The sequence below is a fragment of the Crocodylus porosus genome, unplaced genomic scaffold (genome assembly GCF_001723895.1).
Source record: "Crocodylus porosus isolate Cpor-Errol unplaced genomic scaffold, CroPor_comp1, whole genome shotgun sequence".
Taxonomy (NCBI): domain Eukaryota; kingdom Metazoa; phylum Chordata; order Crocodylia; family Crocodylidae; genus Crocodylus; species Crocodylus porosus.
In genome coordinates this window covers 10,567,735-10,588,154 of record NW_017728911.1, presented here as the reverse complement: position 1 = coordinate 10,588,154, position 20,420 = coordinate 10,567,735, and the positions used below count along the sequence as shown (strand labels likewise).

The window sequence follows — 20,420 nt, the reverse complement described above, 5'->3', positions numbered from 1 at the left end:
GGGGGCTGTGGCTCGGAAGTGAGGTACAGACAGACAGATGGACAGAAATGCACAGACATCACCCAGCAGGTAAGGGTATGGGGGGGAAGGTGCAAAGGGGGGCAGGTCAAAGTCCCCACAATGAGGGAGGGAGTGGGACAGAGGCAGGGGCAGGGGCGAATGGAGCCCCGGGGCAGGTCATGAGATGGAGCCATGGGTGTTTCATCCAGGGACATGGGAAGGGGCATACTCCCACCACTGTGCACGCCCCCGGGGGAAGCCTGAGGGGCAAGTGCCTCCTGGATTTATGCACGGGGCAGAGGTGGGCTGTTGCTATAGGCTGGGCTCTGTGTCCCGCTGCCATTGCCCTGGGAACCACACGCTGCCATGCTTTACCTCCCACTGCTGGGTGGGCAAGGGATGTAGTGCAGCCAGCATGCTGTTTCTGGGACAAAGGCAGCAGGGTGCAGAGCCCCAGTCTGTAGTGGCAGCCTGACTGCCCTGCCCACAAGTCCAGGGGGCATGTGCTTTCCCTGGAGGCAGCAGTGACAGCAGCAGAGCCCAGGTACAGGTTCCAAAATCATGTGCACTATTAACACGTTAAAAAAATTATCATGAACAATAATTAACGTGGGCTGTACACTTCCAGCATTTCATCTTACTGCAAATGGAGATTAAGAACAACATACTTTCCTTGTACAGTAACTTCTCTGCACTGATTCACTGGATTCCCAGTAGATATACCACAGCATTTCTTCCAGATGACAGATTCCATTGTAGATTCAGATGACGCTAAAAGCTGAGAAGCTAATCTGAATATCAAATACTGGTCTTGGAGTACTTGGACACTGTAATTTGCAAAAAACTCCTGCATTCCTAGAAACTAAACAGGTGATGTACCCAATTTAGGATAAAGGCATGTGTTAGGATAAAGGCACATAACCAACAAATCTGGCTTTGTTATCCAGGGTGCTTGGGCTGTTGGGGAGTACCTGGAATATTTTATCACTTTTTCTGACTGGCCCACTAAATTTCTATTCCACCTTAATATTTTTAGCGAAGTTTAAGGAGGAAAACCTTCAATAACAAAACCACATCCAAATGTTTCTTCCTAGCATTCTTTACACAAGGTAATCCCAACAATTTGGTTATGAAATAATTACAAGGTGAAAGATTGTTCTGAGAATTATAATCTATCTCATCACTCTCACAAACCAGTTGTCTAGGCTCCAGGAACAAAAGCAAGGCGTGGGTTTGGAATGAAAAGAGTCTTTATTTTGTATGCTCTCAAACCAGTAACATGAGTAGCAACCTCAGCTTTTAATAGTCTCCATGCTTTATAGAAGCTGAACAATACAATGAATGATGTGGCTGAATGCTTGGTTAGCTGCATGAAACAGGCTTGTTTGATTTTCTCCTTTTAATCTATTATGAATTATGTAGCTGTCTGGCCATTCTAACATAAAACAAACAAGAGGATACAGAACTATTCTCAATAATTCATCTATGTAACATAATTATCTGTTCCAAAATGCCATACCAAGAACTCATTTTGAGGGAAATAGGTATCACTGGTACTTTGTGATAATTAAGTGCTTATATACACATGCTGGTTTGATAAAAATATTCATATTTGTCAAATGTTACAATTTTATTTATATTTTCAATTGCTTACTCACAGAAAGAATTCCCAATATGTTTTTATATGGGTTTTTCTATGAGATCAATTCTTGCCTGGCAAACCCAGAAAGGCACAGTTTTAAAGGAATTTGCCAATGGAAAGATTACTGGTCATTTATAGTACTGAGTGTTAGTAGTTCACATTCAACCATTTAAGCTGTAAAGAACAAAACTTGAAGGAAGGGTTTTGATGCTACGGGACTTAACTTCCCTTGCATAGCTGCCCTTTCAATGGAATGATCAACATCAAAACCATAAAGAAATTCTCCATTTACAAGCCATCTCACTATTGCTTTCAGTGATAGTGCTTGGATAACAGATAATACTAAAGTCTATGAACAAGTTTCCTTATTTGAGAGGCAAGGATATTTTGTGATCTCTTTTACTGGACCAACTGCATAACTGGGAGAGCTGTTGGACAAGGTTTTGATGCCCAAAAGCTTACCCAGCAGTTCTCCCCAACTATACAGTTGATCCAATAAAAGTTAATCACAAAAAACTCATTGCCTTTCGGACAATGCCTGGACCATCACAGCTATGACAACATCCCTTTCCTTATTGAAGTGTTTGGAGGAGCAGAGACTACGTTTGTTTCTTTTACACAGATATGTTCCATAGATCTTCCAAACAAATTTAGCAAATTGCTTATTTTTGTTGAAAGAAGATAATATTGCTTGGCTTTCCTAACAGGAAAACATTTTTCACAGTCTAGGATAGCTAATGGAAATTAAAATAACTTAATGGACTGATATAAGACAGTCCTGCTAAATGTTCATAACAGTGGCATAACAGAGTTGGCACCTAGGGCAACACTTGCAGGAGAGCAGGATGGCTGTGTGGTTCTGAGAGCAGGGGCAAGGGCTGTGTTCAGGAGGCCATGGGCAGGGGGACCCATGCCAGGACTCCTTCACTGTCCTGGGTGAGCTACTGTTGAGTGTGATCTGCCCACCCCACCTGTTGCTCTAAAAGCAGGGGCAAGGACATGGAAGTGGAGGGTGATTCTGGCGCCCCTTCTAACTTGGCACCCAGGGCCCTCTCATCCACCTCTAGTTATGCTACTGGTTGACAACTGCACTCAGACAAACCTCCACGCAAATGCCAAATATGAGAACATTTGTGTTTATGCCCCCTGCCATCCCCTACTCCCTCTCCCCCCAGTCATGCACCATTTCTTGCAGGAAGCCTCCTTGTTTTTTTTAAAGAAATTTCAATTTCTGATTTGAAATCTGTACCTCGTTTGTAGGAATGAAATGATGAATTATTTCCTCCTTTTGCAAGAGAGTTAATTACACAAATAAGTCAAACCTCTTAAGAGAAAGTATCACTTGCTTGGAAATGTCATATCATGAGGGAGGGAGAACATTTTATGCTGTCTTAACATTTCACAGCAAGTCAAATGCAGACTTTATTTGTCTGAATAAAAGCTGGTCTTGTTCAGATATACAGCATCTTTTTAGTTCAGAAATACTTCAGCTCTTTACATCTGTTTTGTCTGCTGGCAAAACCTCTTCAGCAGCTCGAGGCACACCCAGTTTTTGCTATTAACTAAGACTCTGGAATGCTAACCCCACCCACTCTTTGTTCTGGGGCAGGATGAGAATTGTTACAGCTCCTCTTGGGTAGTCCACCATACAAGTACAACAACTGTATTTTTGTAACCAGTTTGTGGTATTCTTTCCTGACCTGGTTCCCACAAAAAGGGCTGAATTCTGTCTACATGGCAGCTTTTTCTGCACAACTAAACCAAGTGTCAACTACATGTCAGCTGCTGTAACGCTAAATCGCTTCTACTTGCAGTTCAGGAAAATTTGGACAGCTATTCCACTGTGCCTTGGCAGGAAGCAAAGGATCCACATACAGACACGCACTAACAGTAACAGGAATATCTGGGAAAGGTTACTCCCCCCTGAGCAAAACACTGAGCTTCTAAATTAAAAATAAAAATAATTATTTTTCTACAAAGCTAAACTGTTATTGCAGTGCCTTATGAGTAGGGACCTATCCCAACTTGGGGTGACAGAAATCAAGTATTGCGGCTTAGTCGTGGCCAAGAGAGCCAATTTCATGGTAATTTTGCAGTGGTCCCATCCCTTGATGCTCATTGACAGGGAGGCCCCAAGGAAGGCAGAACAAGGAGGTGGTTATACTCTTGGCTGTTGGCTACCCTTTGTGCTGCCCCACCAGCCGGCATCTTCCTCTCCTAGGCAGGCTGCAAGACCAGGCTGCAACTGTAGCAGGGACTGCTGGCTTCCACTGGGGAGCCAGCATTTTATTTTTATTACATTTTTCTTTTTTGGTTAGTTTCCTGGGATACTGTGGTCAATTCCATTTTTCACAAAACTGTGATTTAAGTAGATCCCTACTAATAAGAGCAGTGGTTCAGATTTGGACACAGATGTTTGGAAACCTTTCAAAAGGGGAAGTTTCAAGAGATCACCACTGCTTCATCCAGGGTTAAAGTTGGAGTGGTTTTGCTGCATTTGAACTGTTCTCAGCTCATTCACAAACAACAGTTCAAACACATCAGTTTCTGCCTTTTGGAAACCTCCCCTTCTGAAAGGACTCCAAGTATGTGTGTGTCTACAGAACTATTCCCTCCAGTGGAATGCCGGTCTCGTAAACAGATGCCGTATTTCTCCTCTGAGCAAGTCCATAATTCTGCGTTAAGGACCTGCGACGTGCAAGAGAGGAAGTGCACAACCACTTTTTCCCCCCCTGCGTAGATCTGTAAGTGAATGGTGAATTATTCCAGGAGCAAGCCTGGCAGGCAGTGTGCTCTCCCTGGTCACCTACTGGCAGAGGGTCAGCAATGCATCTTGGAAGGGTTACATATGTAAAATGACTATATCCCTCGTGTTTTAATCTGGGTTAGAACCCAAGACAATTAGGACTGCCCCGAATGAGATGTTTGTTCACAGTCCCATAGTCAAAGAGGTGTCACAGTGCAACCTGAACTACGTGCATTGTGGGAAACAGTCTAGCTGGTGACTGTGGCCAATACAGGAGAATTAGAAACATGAAATTCCCAATTCATGAGGTAATATAGCATCATTTCATACTCAACTTATATTGGATGCACTCAGAGCTCTGATTTCCCATTCCCCACCCCACAAAAAAACCCATTTTGACAGAACACAGACACTTTGCAAAAAATTCACTAGACTGAAAAATCCCAGATTTTCAGTGAAAAGCCGCTGTAATGAAAATCTTTTGGCTAGCCCTTAGCAGAAGTCTGAGAACAATGCACTGCAAAAGCAGTTGGAAGAAAGGAGTACTGACCAAGGTAGAGGATCTGATCCACACAGCAAAATCACAGTAAAAGGCAATCAGCTGGCAGTGGGGTCTCTAGAGATAGATACATCTACACAACACAATGCAGTGCTCTGCAGAAATACCCAAGACAGTCAGAACAACACTATGTTAATGTGACATACTTCTTTCAGGACCTGAGCTAGCTCAGGTGTCTCTGCACTGCACTGCACTGCGGCCACGTGCATGTACACGAGAAGCTGACTGTGCAGTAGCCTGCGACTACCGTGCAGTAGTGTTGCAAGGCAGAAAGTATGACACAGTGCTACTACACAGTAGTCACAGGCTACTACACAGTAGTCACAGGCTACTATGCAGTCAGCATCACCAAAAAACCATTTAGTGGTGCTACTGCACAGTAACTCCAGTTACTGCACAGTCACTTAGTACTTCTTTATAGAAATATTAAATGACTGCATAGTCAGTGCCTTGTGTAGACACGGCATGTGTCATTTAGACAGGCCCCATTGATAAACAGTATAGATACCCGCTGAAGTTACTAGCCAAGGCCCCGAGCTCACACATCACTTTGCCCAGAAAGAATGAACTACAGTTCTTGAGTGACTAACGCACAAGTTCAAAACAGTTTCACATTATGCTACAAAATGTTGCCAATTTTCTGACCCTAATCACTAAAGAAAATGCCCAGGATTAGGTGGTAGGTGTCTGTTTATACATCAGGTCTATCATCTGCAAGCATAGCAGAGAGCGTGCTGGTTCCCCCTACCTTTGGTCTTGATGGCAGTTTCAAGGGCAGCAGCATCTCTGTCAGCATCAAAGTTTGAGTATGCCTTAACTGTGGCATAGGCACTTGGAGGGAGAGAATGCTAGGAATAAAAAAAAAAAAAAAGCAAGTTTACACTCTGCTTATGACCACCATGATTCTTGTACCTTTCTGAAGCTGATACATTGCTGTATATGCAAAACATACAAACTGCAGGACAGGACAAACTATTAACATAATAAAAATTCACCTAAGAAGCACTGCACTTTGGCTCTTTGAATGTATTGCTTTCCCACGAATCTACCCACAGCAGGGTGTTTATCATTACAGAAAGCTGTACAGAAACTGGCTGGACCTGACAGAAACTCGTTTCAAAATGTCGAAATGAAAATATTATTTCAAATGATAAAAAATCCAAACCAACAGCTTATATTGGATGCATGTCAGTTGTAAAAGATAATTAGAAATCCACAATGAATATATTACCCACCAAAGGACAAATTCTGTGTTTTATGCACCTAGTGAATTAACACAGTTTTAGCTTATTTTTAGCAGTTTTCAGTAACCTATCTTTTCTTTTTTAAATGCTGCATAAGCACTTACTTTATTTCAACAGAAGGAGGCTCTCCATAGAAAAAGTATTTTAGGATTATTCTGTTGCAAGACATATCAGGCCCCACCCTCAACATTTCTTGGTACCTAACACCAATTGAAATGGTAGATGCCTAAACAGGACTTCTCAAGAACTAGCTCTACCTGCATTTTTTCTTTTAACCTTTTATGGCCAAAGCAAAGGAGAGTCTGTGAATAAGGCATCTGTGTGAATCTGACCACACGGATTTGTTATCTGTACATCTTCCTACTTAGATCATAGTGACATACACAGATTATTCCAGCTGGACCAGTTGTGCCCTCCATTGAAAACCTGAGACATGCCACAGGGATGGAGAGGCACAAACATCAAGAAAAATAATCATCCTCTTTTATCCCTGCAAGGACCCACCCTCTCATTCCAAGCAGGCAGAGTCTGGCCTACTGCCACACCACATCAGACATCATTTCCCAGTATCTACAGATTTAACTGCCAACGATAACAGTAAATTGAAAGGTGTAATGCAGTCTTGGATAAATGTGTTTTAGGAATCTTACAGAAACACAAAGTCTTTGTATCATAGAGCACAATTTGGACACTCTATTTGATTAAATCAGGCATTGCTGGACATTCTGGAATAGCTAACCTGGTTAGCCAAATTGAGTTGGATTTGAAAAAGCAAGGTCAGAGATAACATCTTATTCTGTCTCTTGTTCCTTCTGCTCTCTCTATGCATCATACAGACACTGAGATAGCATGCTGTGCTAGAAAACATCATCAGATATAAGAAAAATTAACACATAGTAAATGTGCAGTTTGGAAATAGCTTCTTCCTCATGTACATGTAAGTAAGAAGGTTGAGTGCAGTCCCCTTGATCTCAGGAAGAAGGCCAAGTGCTGTGGTGCTCTCAGGAAAGGGAAACTAAAACCTTGGATATTGTTCATTCCAGATGCAATATTTACACTCTTTTCATACGACAGGCAGTTTATTACTTTAGAAAAAGCATTGGTATGATTGGAACAAATGTTTCCTTATGCTCTTGAATGGGCCCTGCCCGTTTCATATTGGTTTTGGTACACTAGGAGGCAGAACCCTGTCATCAAAGATGCAAGAAGTTCCTTTTGACCTTTCTACTGAGTTCAGTGAGACTCTTGTTCAAACAGTAAAACATCAGTTAGTGCTAAAATATAAGCACAGGGGCAGGCTAAGCAAAACCAAATGAGAATTTAAGGTTCTTCCATCCTAGGTGGGGACTTCCAAATACTTTACGAAGACTGCCTGTATTCCCTTCACCCTTCCCCTTTATCTTACATGCAGACAGTTCTAAATTTCCGAAGTGATAAAAGTGATTATCCAATTGTGAGGAGCTCAACTTGAAGGCACCTAACTCTCCGAGTTAAGAGCGGTCAGTACCTCCTAAAAAATGAGGGCCCTTTTAAGATCTCTGAAGCAGGACACCCAAAACCACTAGTCACTTCTGAAAATGCAGGCCTACTGAACTTGCCTGAGGTCACTGCAAGTCAGTGGCAGGTGTAGACGAGAATCCAGGTCTCCTGACTACCCAGGCCTCTATTCTAACCATAAGACAATGTGACAATGTAGCTCTCAGCACCTACATTACTACTGGTTCAGGAGCTAATGTGTGGAGGAGGTGCCATGCAACTCAGCATTAAGCCTCTGCGGGTAGGCAGCTATTTGATCTGGCTTCAGATCCGGCCGCTTAGGTTGCCAGTGATCCGATCCGGAGCTTCGGACCAGGTTCCTGCTTTGATCCGGACAAAGCGGGTCCGAAGCTTTGGCACCACCTCTGAGATCTGGCCATAGGGTATAATGGGGAATCAATGAAATATCTGTAATTTGGTGGTTTTTGTCTGATTTGGATGACAACATTTAGGGGAACTGCACCCCAAATTCTTGAAAGAAAAACTCATGTCACATGTATGTGTTAAATCACAGAGGAGCGAAAACTGCAGATGTGGTGGCCCCTGGTGAGGCCACAAAGCCTGCCAGATGTTCAGGAGATCGGTGCAGGGCTTTTGGGGCCCTGCACCCCTAGCTGCTGACAGGCAAAACTCATGACATGGGTGTTTGTGCAACTGACTGTCTGTCTTGGGGCAGTTGATTGTCTGTATTGATTATTTCCTCTTCTTAGTCTGTGGTGTTGTAGGTGTTAATTGTTGCCAATTAACTGGCTACATTAGCTAGGTACTGTGTATTGAGCTGGTCCCTGAGTGAATCATGATTGATTGGTAACTGGTATCAGTAGCTTAGCAGCTAGACCTGTGGTAGTGTCTCCCCCACCCCCGCCCCAAGACAGACACAGTTGCACAAATACCCATGTCACGAGTTTTGCCAGTCAGCAGCTAGGGGTACAGGGCCCCAGAAGCCCTGCACTTACCTCTTCAACAGATGGCAGGCTTCATGGCTGCAGCAGGGGCTACCAACACACAGTGTCACCCATGTCACAAGTTTTGCTTGTCCACAGCTTGACATGCTGTTCCCCCTGAACCCCTGCACCAATCTTCTTGAAACTTTGCAGACTTTGTGCTCTCAGAAGAGGCTACCATCTCTGCATGTTTCATCCAAATCAGACAAAAAACTGTTAACAAAGTTATAGATATTTCATCGATTCCCCATTATACCCTATGGCTGGATCTCTGAAGTGGCTCTGAAGCCTTTCAGAAGCTCTGAACCACTTCGGAAAGTCTAACGAAGCCAGCACTTTGATCCAGACACACTGCTTCAGACACTGAAGTGTCCGAAGCTTCTCTGGATCCAAAACACGGTCTGAAGCCTCGCACAGCATGTGGCTGGTGTATTGTGTTGCCTATATAACATCCAAAACCACTAGTCACTTCTCCAAGCATAAGAGACTGTCCTGATGGACTGTCATGGCTTCTAGTTCTACCCTTAACACCCTGGAGAAGGAGGAAGCTGCGTTGGAGTTAACCTTCTCCCCACAGGGACTCCAACACAGGCAGATGGTTAACGTCAACTCAGCTGCCTCCTTTTCCAGGGTACTTAGAGGAGGAACAGGGTACTGTATGGCTGGAGAAAGCAGGCCAAGTCAGGTTTCACAAGAGAAGCCAATACAGTCCATCAGTGCAGTTTCTTATGCTTGAAGCTACTTCCTCACTACAGGGTGGAGGCATTAAGCACAAATACCACACCCTGAACTATACATGGCCAAGATGCTTGGTTCCTTTAGATATAAATAGTAGCCATCACACACCAAGAGTACAAAATCCAATAGGTAGAAAAGGTACCTGACCAGCTGTTTTACTTTCTGTACTGGTTAACTTGCTGCAAACACTCTGCTTAGGGAAGCAGACAACCAATTCATAAAGTCCTTATTCAACAGTTCTAGCTTCGTTTAGAGCTCACAGTTACCTGCATATAGAAAAGGATTCCTCAAGTATATTTACTAGTTCAAATTATTTGATGATTTTTTGGCTGTGGGGTGATCAAACAACGGAGCCAGACACGTGGGCACTACTGCCACTGTGCAGAAGCAAGGAATGTAGGGACCTCAGATATGGCATCTTAGATAGGGTGACCATATGTCCACCTGCCTTGCTCCCACGCAGCAGCAGCAGTGCCTGCCTGCCTGGTGCACCATGCTGCTCCCCATCTCTGCTGGACTCCAGCCCAGAACTTTTGATCAACTGGCCAGGACCAGCCTACAGAATCCTGGACTGTTCCAGCCAAACCAGGATCTATGCTCACCCTAGGCCTAAGTTCACTGGATGAGCGGTTCACCAAGCCGCTGAGATTCGCTTCCTCATCAATTACAATCAGAGAGAGCCACAACTTTATGGCATAATATCCTGACACTGCAATGGGGTATCATCCTCATGTACTCTTTCAACATCATAGTTCAAAAGTAGCACTATAGGTACATTGTGGCTTTGTGGTATTTTGTCAATAATGATGAAACAAATGCAGACAGATGCAACTCCACTGCCATTGACAGAATCACACTCAACTTGGTGGAATTGTCCAAAGAGGCTTTGGCTTTTAAAACAGAAAATGTCTTTAAGAAAAAGGAATTTTCCCTGAAAAATACCTTTTTATGTTTTACTTTAAAGAAAAACATACAAAAGCTTTTTTTTCCAGCTTTCAGCAATCAAAACCTCAGCAATATTGAATGCTCAGCAATCAACACATAAAAATCTTTCCATCTCAAATAGAATTCATACCTGAAAAAAATTAGGTTAACAATTAAACACATTTCCATTTTTTGCCAAATTTTGGTAAATCAAAAAAAAAAAAAAAAAAAAAAAGACTTGATAAATTTTAATTCACAGCTAATAAAAACCAACGCTGGGGTCTGCCTTGCCTTTCAGTTATTTTTTGTTTTTTAATCTTCCTCTACACCCCCTCCCTGTTGCAGAGCATAACCAGATAGTGATATGCATCACCTCTTTTCCTTTTCCTGCCTTTAACCCTATAGTACAGGGCCATGCAAAATACAGCCTGCAGGCCAAATCTGCCTTATCAGGCCATCCTGTCCAGCCCATGGGGCACCTAAAAAATTTAGAAAACTTAGTATTTATCTGCAACTGCCTGCCTCTCAAAAATGACAGAAGCCAGGGGCAGTAGGACCCAGGGGAAGCCAACAGAACTTGCCTCCGTCCCCCCCGCAACCAGAACCCTCTGCCTGCCCGGGCTGTCACTGCTTCCCTGCATGCCTGCTCCAGCACCACATGGCCTCGGACTGCATTGCCACACAGTGGGAGCACAGGGCTGTGCCAGTACCCCAGGGCCAGGAGCAGGAAGGGTGTGTGTGTATATGTGTGTTCACAGGGTAAGTCCCACATGCAGACCCCCACCCCTATACCCCCTCACGCACCCCAGCCACCCTCTACCCACACATTCCCCCACAAACCCCATACCCACCCATACCCCACATATTCACACACACCCACATGCTCTCTCAACCCACACCCGCACCTCCACCTCCCAACAAAACCCCCACATGCACACCCACACCCTTCCTACACCCCACATACCCACAGCCCCCCACAAACCTATATCCACCCCCCATGGCTGGGGGGGTGGGGCCAGGCGGGCTCTGCTGTTGCAGGAGCCCACGGGGACTTCCCCTGGGTCCTACTGCCCCTGGTTCCTGTCATCGTTGACAGAAACCAAGGACAGATAAATATTAATTTTCTAAACTTTTTTAGGAGCCCCGCCAGTCAGACAGAATGGCCTAGCAGGCCAAATCCGGCACACAGACCGTATTTTGCCCATCCCTGCTCTAGAGCAAAGGTTACAGTATCACTTGTCTAGCTTTCAGTCATTAAGTGAAATGCAGAGTGCTGCACTTAGGGCATAAAAATATCCAGCACCCCTACTGGCTGAGGAATGACCCTCTCAGCACCACAGAAGCAGAGAGGGGTCTTGGAGTCATAGTGGACTCCAAGATGAACATGAGTCATCACTGTGACGAAATCATCAGCAAAGCTAACCACACTTTATCATGCATCAGCAGATGCATGACAAATAGATCCAAGGAGGTTATACTTCCCCTCTATATGGCATTGGTCAGACTGCAGTTGGAGTATTGCATCCAGTTTTGGGTGCTGTACTTTAACAAGGATGTGGATAACCTTGAGAGGGTCCAGAGGAGGGCCATTCATATGGTTAGGGGCTTACAGGCCAAGCCTGACCCCAACCTCTTCAGCCTCTGCAAGAGAAGGCTGAGAGGTGATCTTGTGGCTGCCTACAAATTCATTAAGGGGGCACAGCAAGGGATCGGAGATGCTCTGTTCACCAGAGCGCCTCCTGGGGTAACAAGGAACAATGGTCACAAACTGACAGAGAAAGGATTTAGGCTAGACATCAGGGAAAACTTCTTCACAGTAAGAGTGGCCAAAATTTGGAATGGGCTTGCAAGGGAGGTGGTGTTCTCCCCTACCTTGGGGGTCTTTAAAAGAAGGCTGGATAGGCATCTGGCTGGGGTCTTCTGACCCCAGCGCTCTTTCCTGCCCAGGCAGAGGGTCAGACTCAATGATCTGTTGAGGTCCCTTCCAACCCTAGCATCTATCAATCTATTTCAAGAAGTTGTCATGTTGCCTTCTAATCACTGCACCTCAAGAGCACCCTTAAAAAAAAAAGTCACATTGGATAGGAAACTAGATAGAATAGGCATTTAAAGACAGAAAACCCTGAAATTATTTCTAGTTTCTAATAGTAATACTTACATCTCCTTCAAGGCTGAGTTTGGTTAGAATTTCATGGACTGTAGACATCTTGAAAAAACACTGGAAAAAAAATAAGACATTTTATGTAGCAAGGCCAGGACAATCTGATGAGAACTGCTGGATTGACCAATAATTAATTGAAGGGTATCCAGCAAGAGTGATTATCATGTTGGGATAGGAATTAGTCTCCACTGTCCTATACAGCAGTAAATGACCCCTTATTTGTTAACGGAATACAGTTTTGCTGCACTTTTTAATTTCAACCAATAAATTGGATTTCCTCTCTCAGATGGAGCTCAAACATAATTAAAAAAAAAAAAAAAAAAAAATCAATGCCAGAGAAATATCAGAAAGCTTAAATCCTGTGCATAGATCATCAGCAAAAAGCCATAAGAAACAATGTATTACCACAATCCAATAATTTCCAACTCAGAGCCCAAATTCTTCACGTACATGTTTTGAAATGTATGGAGGCCACTTTCGTTTTCCAAAAGCACAATTCCTGTTATTTAATCTCTAATACACAAGATGGACTGCTTGCCCAGTCTTGCTACCCCCAAAATATATGAAAAGCCTATCTGGCCAGATACGTCACAAAAAAGGACTTCTGCTTAATATGCTTATGTCACAACACTATCTTTGCCACCAAGTCTGGTTTCCACACCTCGGAGGTTGGCCAGATTAGTAGCACTGCTTGAGGGTCCCTGTAACATCAGAGTAAAAGAAGGAGGAAGATTTTTAAGTGGTATAAAATCAAAGGCAATTCAAGTAGCACTGCTGCATTCCTGAAGCTCTGCTAGAAGGTGGCACTCCTACATTCTTTTAGCAAGGAAAGGAATGTGATCATATCGAGTTGCAAATGCAGCGCACGTTGACTAACCAACAATTTAACCATGCTTTCTGGGGTGTAAGACATGGCGGGGGGTTTCTGCCTGAAAGAGGTCTAAAATTAAGGTACATCTTCTATACCAAAGCTCTGCAATGAAAAATAACTGAGATCAAATTATCTGAAGTTCCTGCCATAGTTTTTGTTTGGCCCCTGCCATGAGCTGGAGTTTGAGATGCCATGATTTTGTGGAAGGTAAATCTAGAAAGTAGCTTGCTTGAAAATGCATTAACACAAATTCTAGCGTACTCCATGTTGGTATTTGGTTGTTATTCTTGAAACATTCTACACACAAAAGATTTCTGTTCTACACATGGAACTGCCTTTAGTACATTGGCAGCTCTATGATTAGCATGTGTTGTTGGCCTCCTATACTATACATATAAATAAGTCTTAAATAGTAGCTTCCAAACAGAGTTGTGAAATATTCAGGAGAAAATGGGGGGAAAGCAGAAAGATATTTTGACTTCCACCTACAGAAAAAAAATGCTCATAAAAACATCAAGAGAAAGAGAAGCCTGCTACACACAGGAAGTCAGCTAAGTGGCCTGAGCTAGATAAAATACTGCATTCAGTAGCAAATCATAAACAGAATGGAACGGCCATTTTCATCAGCTGGATTATGATGCAGGTGTGGAAACTCACAAAAGAAATGCATTAGATTTCAGCAGACGTATAAGATGGTGTCACAGATCCATAAGATACCACGGACTGCTACTGTTTGCAAGGACAACTGCATGAAGGCTGCCAGAAAAATGAGAGTGCAAAGTTATGGAATTTCATATATTCATCCTAAATGCAAGGAGGAGGATAAGTACACTAGAAATTAGTTTATCAGAAATGCAGATGAGGTTCCTCTGTACATTGATTTGCATCCAATAAGATGGCAAATGTGAAGTGGGAAGGAAATGGTCACAGTGAAAAATCATCATGAAAAGTCATGCTGTCCTGGCATGTTATGCCAAGGCTGATTTTGAAATGGAAAATTCATACTGAAAAATTCCGTGGGGTATACAAGTCCATGAAAAAGGGTGTGTGGACAAAAATGGGATGGTCAAAATTAATAAAAATCTGGTATAGGCACAAGTACAAAGAAACCATCTCTACTGGTCTGTGATCAGTTTCGAGTTTATATATTCCTCCAGTTTTATACTCCTCAGAAATTTTCCTTTTCTTTTTACTCCTGATTATTTCCTTCTCTTTTTACTCCAGGACCCACCCAGGGAAAGCATACTACTGCCCTGGAAAATCTTCCAGGCACAAAAACCTCAGTCAGATCAGAAACCAACAGCTCTTCCTAACTGCTAGAAACCCTTGTTTGTTCCTGAATTGCCATACCCTGATGTAGCATTTCCCAAACGGCTGGGTGCACTCTGGCAATACAAAATCACTCCCCTACTTCAACAATTCTCAGACTCCCATCATACTTCAGTTCCTACCCCTACTTTCCTTGCTGCTGACTGCCCGTGACCCCTTACTTATGCCATAAGTTGCTGCTGCAGCAAGGACAGAGGCAGCAGCAGCAGCTTCTGTAGGGGAATGAGGGGGAATCAGTGACAAGGGAAGTAGCAGTGGCAGCTGAAGTCCAGGAGGTGTAGGAGTGCCTGACAGTGGGGCCAAAAGGTTAGGAAATGCTGCCTAACTACCCAGTTTCCACATATGACTTCTTTTAAAACAGAAGAATCTAAGTTGATCCCAAGCAAAAAATGACCTCCCACTCTGTCAATCAGGGTCACTTAGAAAAGAAAATCAAGTGAATATAGGATGAGTGGGTAAAGCCAGTCTGAAAATGATCATTTTGTTATAGAAACCATAAACCTTTGTTATAGAAACCATTAACCTTCAGGATTGCTGAAAAAGCAATCAGTATTATGAAGTTAAACAAAGTGCTCAGAAGTTGAGGCTCTGTATTTTTAAAATGCAAAAAAATAAGCAGCCTCTTTGTCCACACTCCCAAATACTATTTTATGCTCTAATATCTTATATGGTATGGCTACAAAAAAGATTCTTTTTAATATTATGGAAAAGAAGTGATTCTTCAAAACCAACTACCAGAAAGAATTTGCCCCTATTCAAGCCTGTTCCAGAAGGGTAGTCAAGCACTAGAACAGGCTACCTCGAGAGGCTGTGGAATCTCCACCTTTAAAAGTTTTTAAGACCATAACAGACAAAGCCTTGGCTGAGACAATCAATATAGCTGGGCATGGTCCTGCTTTGAGCAGAGGATTGGGCTAGATGATCTCCTGAGGTCCCTTCCAACCCTGATTTTCTACTATTCTATAAGTCAGAAGTTCAAGTCAGAAACACACAGTATTGTCTTAGCTGTGCTACAGCAACACAAACTAAATTTACTTCTTTGATGACTGTCACAATTTTGTAGGCAAGGAAAATAATTTGATTTGTTTGGCAGGAAAGAAAATTACTTGTTAATGTAATGTGAGATGAAGTGGAATGCTGCAAAGAATCTCTCTCCTGTTATTATTAGTTCTAGACATTATTTAAATATTAAAATGTAATATTTGTTATAAAAAAACCAGTAAGACCTTCTGTTGTATCTCTGTAGTGTAAGCGCTACCTCACCTGTATCTAACTTGTCCTGGCTTGCTTTAAGTGAGTCAAGAAGAGTAAGCTTAATCTTCTGGAGCAATCTAGTTGGGAAAGGAAAGGAAGAAAGTTGAAATGGTACTAATTGGCCTAAAGGAGAATTAAAATGTTTAAGGCAAAAAAATTGAACAAACAGTGCCAAACCCTCCAGTTCCTGCCCACATGATCAGCTGAATTAAATTAAGAAAGCAGTGCTGAGACAGGAATTCAGAACACTGCAACTCTCAAAAGAGCAGCAGTATAAAAGAAAACCATAGTGTCTTAGTCATTAAACATGCTGGTTATGAGGGGGATGGTATGTCAGCTACATTATGACATCCTTATTACTTCTTGAATCTTAATGAAAATTACACATTCAGACAGAGGGATCTTTGTACTTAAGAGGCTTTACAGTTGATCATTGAGACAAGAAACTCAAAAATCTTCATTTTGCCCAGAGCTAAACTGTTCCACTGAAAGCTAAAGTGAATGCAACTGCAGTATAAACTTTCACAGAGTAGTAATCACTGAACAGATTTTTGCAAGGCTTCCATTTCTAAATCAAATAAAAACCACATTGAATCAGACTTGTTGGAACAGAAAACTTGAACAGTGTCCAGAGTACTGAGCTAACACACCCTCTTGTACAGTTGAAACTGGAATGTTCAAGGAGCTGCCACATAACAATGCTATAGCAACCAAAAGCCACAAGCAAAAAAGAAAATTTGCAGCATGCAGCAAAATGGGGATTTTTGTCAAATGAATTTTTCCAATTAAGAATTTGACTTGCAGAATAACTATATTTCTCATTGCTACTCTGGCAGTGTTTGAGCCCAAATTTGTCAAGATACTCTGAATATCCTTATGTAAAATATTTATTACTGTCAAAGTTCTAATTAGTAATGGTTGGCTTGCAAATATTAATTAGTAATATTTGTATAACCCCCTCATTCTGTAGACAGGAATGTTTCAAAATGCATCCTCGGCAGGGGAAAGGCTGGTGGCTGATGGCCATGTTGGGCGTACCACTGATGTAGAAAGGAGAAAAACACTGTTTCAGCAACTAGGTTGGAGTGCATGGCAGGGGGGGGCCCAGACAGGACTGTTTTGTGCGAGCTCTTGGACAAGAGAGGCAGTGTTTGGTTGACTGAGACTGCCTTTTTACACTGACTGATCAGGGCTGGGTGAGCTTGGCCTCCAACTGACAGAGGGGTAACAAATCTATCCAGTGTCCCAGGAACCAAAAGAAGATGAGGGGGATTTTAAACATTTTTCTCTCAACCAGAAAAATGTGCATCCTGTTCTGAGTGCCAGGTGGGGAAAAAGGAAATGACACAAGCACGCCGGATCCATCCAGAGGCTCCAGGTAAGGTGGACTCAATCAGCAGTGACTAAGAGCGGCTCTCAGAGACCTGACTAGCCTTAGTAAGGCGGCAGTGGACCCCGTGCAGGCCAGTTTTGGGCATGAATATCAAGAACTGAGCAGTAAGTCCTGAAACAAAGTGGGGGAGTTCTCAAGGACAATGAAGCTGATTTGCAGTTTATTTGCCACCAAGGAGAAATGCACTGTACAGTATATATATTGCAATCTTTAATGTTTTCTGTATATGGTTTTCACTTATTGTTTGCTATCCATTTGTTGTTGTAGTAAAAAAGGAAAATAAAAGATAATTTTAATGTTTTTTGGATTCATTAGTCAACGCCAAGTACCCCACACTAGGTGCTCCTGATTTTTATATATATACATATACACAGTGAACCTAGAGGTGTTGTTTACTTAATACTGCATAATTAACGCACATGCACTTATACACGTTCTTCTTTAAGCTGAAAAGAGTCAGAGCTTCTATTTTAAAGCCTATAAGCCAAGACTTCATACATCCACTCAAGCATGTTTATTTATTCCTAAAATTATCATGTACCCTGAATTAAAATTTTATTAAAATAAAATAATAGCAAAAAAGGAGAGAAGAGATCTGTTACTCTTTGCTGAAAAGAGCAGCTGTTTAGATGCTTGCAGGTCAGATTCATAGATGCTAGGTGCTGGAAGGCACCTCTCAAGGTCCAGCCCCCCTGCATTGGGCAGGAAAGACTGCTGGGGACAGATGACCTCAGCAAGGTGAGTTTCCAGATGTTGCTGCACTATACCTGGTTTCTCTGATCTCCACCCTCCTAACAGTCTACCTGGCTAGCTAGGCAGGTTTGCAATAGTGATGTGGATTTAGAAATATTCTCAGGGTTCTCAAATCTCTGGTTCCTGTATGCGTCATGATAGAAGTGGCAGACGCTGACTGTAGAAGCAGCAATGTTACACCTGGCAGCCAGCACCTGAGCTCATCTTTTGTCCTAGCTTGATAAGAAGCACATCTTCTGTGGGTGACAAGCGAGGATGTTTCCCGGCTTTTGGAAGGAGGAAATGGAATCTGCAGGATGAGGGAATGAAAAGTTTAGTGAGGAACCCAGTCGGCTGTGCTGTCTTCCAGCCAGAGCAGGGTGTGGCAATGGAGCCCAGACGTCAGGGGAAGAATGGGGAGGACCACCAAAAAGGAGAAGAAAGAGACCCTCCCTTCAAAATGGAACAAAGCCTTACTGTCATTCACTGAAATACAGAGAGACCAATCTGTGTCCATATACTCTACTTTAAAGCTACGCAAGTCAATCAGAGTCAATCTCTGCAACCTAAACTGTCTGACTTTAAAAGAAAAAAAGATCTCACAGACCACTGAGAGCCATTATTTCTACACAGTACAGCAAAATATATATGGTAAATTATTTGTTCTCATTACTAGACAACCCAGATGGGGGAAGAAATGACACTCTGGCACATGTGCAAGAGTAACACACTAGAGGTAAGAGTACCAATTTATATTTATAATAGGAGATTCCTGACACCAGTATTGGCAGGGAAAACCTCCTATGGGAAAAAAAAAATTGTTCCATAAATGAGCAACTGGAAAAACAAACTCACTGGAGCTGTTCTGTACAAAAAGACTCAGCAACAGAAGTGACATAGGGGGCGGGGCTTCACTAGTGATTCAGGGAGGAAATCTTAGTCCTTAGTCCACAGAGCTACTCTGCGGCACCCACCTAGCAACAATATAATCAGGCAGTGTCAAAACAAAAGGCTGATTGTAATTTTTTTTTTTTTTTCTTTAGAAGAAATAGTTCTGCTGCACAGAACATTAAACTTAGGAAATTACACTGCTTCTTTCGCTCTTATTCCCATGTACTCATCAGAGTCCTGTGACATACAAATAGCTTTATGAATGTAGAAGTCCATCCAGCACAGATCTGTCCTGCACATGAGGACAACTCACTTCTGCAAAACATCTCTAAACCTCTCCAGTTAAGAAAAGAGCAACATTTTACTGCTTTCTTCTGATAGCAGGGTGGAGCAAACTGCATTCATCCTGTCTTTAGGGCAGGGGGTCCCAACTTTTTTCGTCCCTGCTAGCCTGCTATAAGAACTCTATGGCCTACCTGTCCCACAATAACTGCCTGGCTCCCCAGCCCTGCCCGCATGGCCCCAGGGTGCAAAGAGGCAGGGCTGAGTGGTGGGGAGCCTTGGGGCCCCATTCACTTGGCTGCAGCAGCACGGAGCCTCACCCACCCGCCTGCAGCACTGCTGGCAGGAGAGAGGCTGTGGGGCTGGGCTGGGCGGGGCGGGGCGGGGCGGCCCTGCCCCTGCCTTCCTTGGGCCTCTCCCTCAGCCCCAGGGCCCAAGGCAGCTCCTCCCTAGGCTGGGCTGGGCGGACCCCCTGCAACCTGGGTACAGCCCCCAGTGGAGAAGTGTTGCACTAGGGGTAAGGCCCAACCGGAGGCAGGACCTCAGCAACTCTGCAGAGGGGTGGGAGGGGGGAAGGCCAACACCCCAGGGCATGTTCTGTTTCTGGGGTGGGGCAAAACCAGCACAAGAGCTGCAAGCAGCGAGACTTGGGCCAGCAGTCTGCTATCCAAACGGACCTCTACGGGAGGCCTGCTGGCACAGCAGCGGCCCTGGCACCGCACCCAAGGGGAGAGGGCGAGAGCGTCATCCTCCGCCACAGTCCTGCCTGGTGCCCAGTGCCTCGGGCTGTGCACGCCATTCGTAGGGCGTCGTTAACCCTAGGGTGCTGGAAGGAGAGGGGATACAAGCTCAAATCCAAAGCCCAGCTGACTGCCTAAAACAAGCCACGTGGCTTGAAAAACCGGGGTCAAAAAGTGGATCTTAACTACGAGATAAATTCCTCGCGCTTTCGGGAGACACCGGTCCTACTTTCACGGGGGGAGGGCGGGGGCTCGTCCTCCACAACGTTTCTCTTCTGGCAGGCCAACCCCCCTTTCATTAACCGCCCCGCTACAGAGCCAGGCCCCCACGCCGCGGCAGCCTCAAGCCGTTCTCCGGCGAGGACCAGCTGCGCCCGCCGGCAGCGCGTCCAGGCCCGGGCGAGCGACGCCCTCAGAGGCGCCGGCAGCAGCGG

General features: G+C 43.9%; 1 protein-coding gene across 1 annotated transcript in view; it reads right to left on the bottom strand.

The window, feature by feature from the left end:
* The window catches only part of ANXA2 (annexin A2), a 49,377-nt gene extending 29,816 nt beyond the window's left edge, over nucleotides 1–19,561 (bottom strand). The window contains exons 1-3 of the mRNA XM_019533422.1: nucleotides 19,543–19,561; nucleotides 12,492–12,554; nucleotides 5,696–5,795 (exon numbers count right to left, since the gene is read on the bottom strand). Coding sequence (XP_019388967.1) covers nucleotides 5,696–5,795; nucleotides 12,492–12,539 — 148 coding nt within the window. The 5' untranslated portion in view covers nucleotides 12,540–12,554; nucleotides 19,543–19,561. The remainder of the gene's footprint in view (nucleotides 1–5,695; nucleotides 5,796–12,491; nucleotides 12,555–19,542) is intronic.
* Between the last annotated feature and the right edge of the window lie 859 nt (nucleotides 19,562–20,420).